Source organism: Ixodes scapularis, unplaced genomic scaffold (genome assembly GCF_016920785.2).
Source record: "Ixodes scapularis isolate PalLabHiFi unplaced genomic scaffold, ASM1692078v2 ptg000249l_1__unscaffolded, whole genome shotgun sequence".
NCBI lineage: Eukaryota > Metazoa > Arthropoda > Arachnida > Ixodida > Ixodidae > Ixodes > Ixodes scapularis.
Window position 1 is genome coordinate 76,219 of NW_024609949.1, and position 7,339 is coordinate 83,557.

At 45.6% G+C, this 7,339-nt stretch overlaps 1 protein-coding gene across 1 annotated transcript; it reads right to left on the reverse strand.

Moving 5' to 3' along the window:
* Nucleotides 1-249: 249 nt before the first annotated feature.
* LOC120836879 (piggyBac transposable element-derived protein 4-like) lies at nt 250-1,229 on the reverse strand. The gene has a single exon (XM_040205968.3). It carries the CDS (start codon nt 1,225-1,227, stop codon nt 250-252), a length of 978 nt encoding a protein of 325 aa, XP_040061902.3. The 5' UTR covers nt 1,228-1,229.
* Nucleotides 1,230-7,339: the final 6,110 nt, after the last annotated feature.

Consider the following 7,339-nt stretch of genomic DNA (forward strand, 5'->3'; position numbering starts at 1 on the left):
TTAACCCTTTATAAGGCGCGAGCAGACTTTTATTAGTTCACTTATTTTTATATCAGAAATGCTTTATTAAACAAGAAAGAGAATGTTTAAACTAATTTACATAGTTGTGCAACAAAATTTGGAGGCACAGTTGGTGGGACAACATATGTCCCACTACCCTCTAAGCACCACAAACAGAAGTGGGACAGCCTATGTCCCATTGCCCATGAGTGACATTGACAAAAAATAGCAAGTGCCCTCTATTTGCGTTCACTTGGACAAGTGAAAGGAGGAGAAGCACCCAACACACAAAGGAACGTCGCAGCTGCTGCACACATATCTTGTGCGGGCTTCCTTGCTCTTCGTGGAGCACCACCGACACATTCTCCTCTTTGCATTCTCTTGGGGAAAGTGGTCTCTTCCTTCAAGACGAATTTCGCTCGGCACTCCAGTAATCAGAGACCCACGGCGGCGTACCTGTTTTCTCTGGAAATGCACTTGCGACTTTCTAGCAGTGCGAAAAGTATGTCTCTTGATCAGTTGTCGCCCGAGAAGCACCTTGAAGTGAAGCAAAGCCACATCGTCGTCACTGTGATATGCCGTGTGTTGCACAAAGGCATTGACGATTGCTGCATCGATAAGAAAGTAAAAAATACGATGCCACCACTTCTTAGACCGTCGATCAACCGGATAGGCATTGCGCTTTTGGTCGAAACAGTCTACGCCCCCCATCCAGCGGTTGTAGTCCTTGACGGCCATCGGGCATGTAACTTGAACTTTTTTTCCGCATGGAAGCTTCCTTTCCATCGAAGCTTGCTCTTCAGGGTCATGAAAATTCGACATCATGTGAACATTTTTTGTGTCTCGCCATTGGTAAGCCGACACTGGCCCTTTTGATCGGTAGAGGTACTCTCCACGAGAAAGCTTGTTGTCAATTTTGACTTCTGGGGGCAGGTCTCGTTTGTTGGTCCTGAATGTGCCACAGGCAAACACTCCTCGTTCTCGAAGTTGCAGGAGCTGTTTGGTTGAAGAAAAAAAATTGTCAAAAAAAACTTCGGATTCTTCCTCCACTATATCCTCCGTCAGCGAAAGGACGACGTGTTCCCCAAGAGTCTGATCAGTGGGCCTTTCTCCGTTGCGTCCTTGATATACTTCGAATCGGCAGAGATAACCAGTCTCACTGTCGGCGAGGCTCCAGACTTTGTACCCCCGCTTGATTTTCGGTTTCATCGGCATGTATTGTTTCATTGCCGATCGACCCTTGAATAGAATCATCGACTCATCAACCGCGACATGAGAGGACGGGCTGTATTCTTTTCGGAAATTCTTGTTGAGGGCTTCGATAAGAGGTCGCACTTTATAGCACCTGTCATATCCTGGCGAGGTCCGCTCTTGTTGCTGCGTGTTGTCATTCAGGTGTAAACAGCTTGTGATTTGTTGATACCGCTTGAAGGTCATCACTCGAGAGATTTCCTTCACATTGAAGAGCTGATCTGAGCTCCAGTACAGGTAAACTTGGGGCAAGGGATGAATACTCATAAGAATGAGCATGCCTATGTAGGCTTTGAGCTCACTCACTGAGAGTGGCTCCCAGTTCGCTTTTCCTACCTGATCTGCGTACCGGTTTGTCTCTGTGACAATGATTGTCCAGACTTCTTCATCAAAATAAAGAGTAAACGCGTCAAATGCGCTGCTGTCTGTGCTTAGGTTAGGAGAGCATGTTGGAGGTTTTTCAGTGACCTTTTCAGGAATGTCTTGAGGTTTTCCAGCTATCCAGTCCATGGACGGTGATGGTATCCCATTCACTTCGCCGTTCTGACTAGCATCTGCTTCAGGCTGGACAGGCGTCTTCTTGCTACGTCTTTTTCGCTTGTACGTCTTTTTTGGCCTCTTCGGTGCTTGTTTGTTCGTATCATCGCTCTCTGATGCCTCTGCTGGAGCCAAAGCTGATGTTGAGGGCATTTGAAAATCGTCATCCGAGTCGCCGCACGCGTCACTCGCCGAGTCCTCCGGAAGGCTAAAGAACAGTTCTAAAGCCTCCTCGTCAGTGAGTTTTCTTTTTCCTGGAAAGGGAAAGCACTAATATATTTTCTGACATTAAATAAAAGCTATGGCAGCTTTTGAAAACAAAAAATCGCAACAGCAAGAACGACGAACCCCCTAAGAACATTGGCTGTGTTGCTAAGCCTAACGAATTCACACCTGCTTGTACATCATCAACAATATAAACCCATGTGCCACCTAAAACGGGCTAATACTTCCCTCACCTACTCCTTACATGCTTAGGAAGACGTAGAACGTACAGGGCCACTTACTTGACATTTTGGGACCAAGTAGTGTCTTCTGAAAAATGAGCCCCTGCGGATCCGTGTTTCGAAAACCGATGGCCAAAGCAAGCACATGTTTTCAACCTTCGGCCCTCTCGTGAAAGAAAAGAGAACTAAGGAAAAGTTTCATTTGACATTCATAGGTGGCGCTAGAGGAAAAAATGGGACGCCAGGAGGGCTATGTTGCGCTTTTTGCACTCCCAGGAGACTAGGGAGAGGGAAGTGACGTCAACAACTCTCTTTGGATGTCGATTGGTGGAATCGCTGATGACGGTATTTGCAGAAGAAAACAAAGCAAAAGTGAGCGGAAATCGGTAAACCGGAAGCTCTACCATTAACGGACGTGACGTCAAAATGACATATGAATACTTTGCTGTTACGTCGCTTCGAAAGAACGAAGCAAGATGGGGTGCAACGCGTCCGCGCCGTCCCGTCGAACGATGGACTGCACCCCGATATTTCAGTTGTTATATCCGGTGGACAGGCGCAACCGGAGCCATCGGGATGCTTTTGAACTCCCGGAGCACGTATTTCGGAAGCAGTACCGCCTGGCGAAGACTTTAGTGCGGTGGCTGTGCGACGAACTCCGCGAGGAGCCGGAGCTGCAGAGACTGCGTCGGTCAAGTACTGTCATGACTGTGGAGGACCAAGTGCTGTGCGCCCTTCGGTTTTACGCTACGGGGAGCTTCCAAGGCACGGTGGCGAGCGACGAGCACATAGCACGGGACCAAGGCACGGTCAGCATCGCCTTGCGGGCCGTGTCCGTCGCTATTGTGCGCCGTCTGGGGATCCAACATGGCTGGATCCACTTTCCCCAGACGGCAAGCGAGAGGGACGACTTCGAGAGGGGCTTCCAACTACTCGGCAGGATTCCGGGCGTCATCGGGTGCATCGACGGGACGATGATCAGCATCGTCGGCCCGTCCAAGTACGACCCCACCGTCACGAAGGCTGCGTATTGGTGCAGGAAGCAGTACTACGCCCTTAACGTGATGGTGGTAAGTAACCTCTGAACGAAACTTATATTGTATGACGATGCGGATGCAGGGTAGGCATAGAGAGCTGCTCATTTTTTTAATTTTTTTTTCAACTATATAAACGTAGGCTTCATGGGGGGGATGACTGGGAGGAAGCGAGCTCGACACTGGACCGGACCCAACCCCCAACCCCCCTTTGTTTTTCTCTCTTCTTCCATGTTGTACAATATAAGCTGAAACAGCGGTCCGGACGCCGCACGGTACTACCTGCGCCGCCTGTCGCATTGGAACGCACACTCGGCCCCAGGCTGCGCCGTGTTTGCGGAGCGATGCGATAGGCGGCGCAGGTAGTACCGTGTGGCGGCCGGAGTGCTGTTTCAGCTCATACTGTTCGCGATTGTACGTACATACATACTTTACACAGCTAGAGCGTGGCTCATTTTGTGTATCCAAACTGACAGTGCCTGGTCATGTATGGCGCAATGTGTCCTACAATCACGTTAGTCGTGGATTTCTTCTTTTTGTGCTTATTAGTTTGCAAATGGTGCTTAAGGCTGGAATTGGCGTTGTCTTACAGTGTGCTTTGCTTGATCATTCGGGGAAACTACTGAGCGCATATATCCTATCTCTACAACAGGTGTGTGACGCCCGCTGCCGGGTAATGTGCATCGACCCATGCTACCCAGGGTCGGTGCACGACTCCTTTGCCTGGCGCTTCTCCTGGCTCCGCGACAACTTCGACCAAGGCCGGCTCATCGACGATGGCAGGTTCCTGCTTGGTGAGCATGCTTAGATTGTTAAATTTGTGCATGTCGGCTGAGCCTGGATTATAGGCTACAATACTGTATAAACTGATGCTTCTAACATTGTTACTTGTGCATACACTCTGTACATACCCAGGAAGAAGTTGCTGCACAAAGGTGTTCTTGTTTGGCCTTTGCAGTAATAAAATTAAAAATAACTGGTGCATTAGTTGGTTAAACATGATGTGAAAAAAGCGCTGTATCCTGTCCCCTTCTCTTCCTAACCATTTGCGCTTTTTCACATCATATCAAACTTCCCAGTAAATAAAACAATATTACCCTTTTGGAAAATTTTGATGATGGAAAGATGACGGAAAAGGCTCATACAAGCGTCACCGTAATATGGGACATTTTATACAAGCGAATCGGCGGATGGAGTATAGTGGATTAAAGCGGAACGATACAGGTAGGCGGAACCATACAAGCGTGTCGTATTATGGGACATCCTATACCAGCGTAGTGGAATATGGCGGAACCATGTGGAACCATACATGCATAACGTAATATGGGACAACCTATACCAGCGAAAAGGCGATACCAGCACGGTGGAGCCATATGGCTCCAACATGCTGGTTTTGCCTTTTCACTGCTGTACGGGCGATTTAGTTTTAAGCTTTACATATATGTTTAGAAAGGTCGTAAAAGCTAAATTAATGCGGTTTGTGCAGGCGAGTTATACGGCCAGGCGTACATAGTATAGGGACCTAATCGTAACAATCAGTCAGATAATTAAATAAAATTTGTTAATTGTTAATTTCTATGTTTACAATTGTTAATCAACTTTTTAATTAGTGAAAATGAAAATATGGTTTCAATTAGAAACTTGTTGAGTCATTGAAAACCACAAAATCAACTCTTTTTAGAAGGATATAATGCAGGGGTAGCCTTTTACGCGTTTTGTAAAAACGCTTTATTTGGACGAGTTTCTAGGTTTCAGTTTCTTATCAGAGCTCATCTCTGCGCCCAAGGTCCTCTTCCCCCTTAGACACGCAACGCACGTGTGCCTTGCTTCCCTCCATCCTACGAGGGAGGCGAGGGGGCGGCTTCGCACTCCGGCCACCGGGCAGCAGGACCGCAGGTGCAAAGATGCGCTCTGGTAAGAAACCAAAGTCTGGAAACGCGTCCAAATTGACCATTTTCTTAGAACGCCATAAAATGCTGCTCTTGTTTTATATCTTTACAAAGAAAGTTGATTTAGTGTGTTTTGATGATGCTTAGCAAGTTTCTAATTGGAACCATGGGTCTATTTTCACTGATTAAAAATTTCAGGAACATACTATACTTAGAGAGAGGCTGAAGCGGTTTTGTATTTGAGAAAACACTTTTATCTTCTTCATATGACCTCCAGAATCTCAAATATCAAAATTATTTGGTAATTTTATGAATCGAGGCTGCATACAGTCATTTTTAAAGTGCTGTGAAAGCACTTCCCTGGAGAGCGCCGTCACAAAAGTGGCTTTCGAAATGTTTGCTCAAGCATCTTCAGCACCTATGAAAGCTATGCACGCACGTGCTATTTTTAAAAGGGCAGAAAAATGTGTCACAACTGGTGCCAATGCGGGAGAATATACCTAGAAAACTTGAGATTGGACGAGCGGCCCTTTAGCGACGCGCTTGGCGGCCGAAAGGTCTTCTTACGATGTCACTATCGGTAGGATGTTTTTTTGTTTTCTCACGTTTAGTTATATCTTTGCGGAAAACGAACGGGATATTCAGATTCGCGAGATAAAACTATGCTAGAATGAACCTCCATCTAGTTTTCTGAAAGAAGACTGGCACATCTCTGTAATAAGCTGACTGATCATTACAAATTAGCCTTTTATACTATGCCGCCCTGGCCATATAACTCACGTGCGCAGACCGCATAAATGTAGTTTTTACGGCTTTTTTAAAACAAATCTGTAAAACATACAAAAAAAAAACACTCTCTAGAATGTCCCCCAATACGATACGATTGTATGGTTCCTTTCCCACTTGCATTGTTCAAGAAAGACCTGTGGACATCCAGCGTTTCATTGGAATGCTGGATGTCAGCGAGTGTACATCAGTGAGTGGTTTCAAACAAGCTTGATGTTTGCACACCAGTAAGCTCTTATGCGAGGCTCACCAGGAGCACTAAAAGCAGAGGCAAAATGTTGTGACGTGGTAAATTTGGTTGTAGGTATTTATTTTTAGAAGACCTGCAAGCAACAAAGCTTAACTTTGCTCAAAAGAAGATAATTAAAAATTCAATACTGAACAATGGTGTCCCTTGAGCTGTCAGACCAAACTCCCACTCTTGCCACTCAGGAGTTCCTAACTTGTGCGTAGAGGATCAGCACAACCCAGATTTGTGCTGCAAGCGCACCTGCAATACAAAAGTTGAATAAACATGAGATGAAATATGAGACGTTTACAATTCTCTGTAACGTGAAATTAGAGCACAGATCTTGAAGAGGAGGATGGGAGTGTATGCCCCTCCTCCCCCTCCCATCCTCCTCTTCTGCTCCCTCCCATTTAGCGGGACAGTTCCCTGAATTTAGCGGGAAAATTTCCCCATTAAATTTAGCGGGTTAAGTTTCCCACTAAATTTAGCGCGAAAATTGATGTCACATGACCTCAACACAAATGCAGTTTTCCCGCTAAAAGTAGCGGGGAAAATGACGTTGCATGACCGTGTCATGTCATCCATAAAAAATTCAGTTTCTCAGCTAGACTTAGCGGAAATATTAACGTCACATGACCGCAACATTAATTCAATTTCCTGCCAAGTTTAGTTGGGCGGTTACGCCGAGGGCGACGCCGCGAAACGCGGAAACGGGTGCTAAGAGCTGCGCTAAAAAAACTAAATGCATCAGGTGAAATAAGGTGAAAATTAGAGATAATAAAAAGAGAAGAGAATCTAAGATACCGTTCTCAGATCCTTCCTTTTGTCCGTTCTCAAATGTTTTGATTTCAAGAAATGTTTATATCTTTATTCATACCCAGAGAACCCCTCCCAGTTTCAGCATGAATGCAATAAATCAATGCAGACTAGACCTTGTAAACTATAATGCACATGAAAATGAATGTTCGCCACATAGTCATGTATGAGTCAGTGGCTCAGATCTCTAAATACATTTGTATTGAGGAACATTCTTGAATAAAACATTCTGGGCTTTGAATTCGACAGTTTGTACTTCCATAAGGAACACTGTATGGCACTGATTTTTTTTGTGACACATCAGAAACAGCAGTGTCATGCTTGCATACCTAACAAGAATTTGTATTTTTT

Excerpts from the sequence above, each read along its gene's own strand:
- LOC120836879 (XM_040205968.3), bottom strand. The coding sequence starts at position 1,227 with ATGAAACAATACATGCCGATGAAACCGAAAATCAAGCGGGGGTACAAA.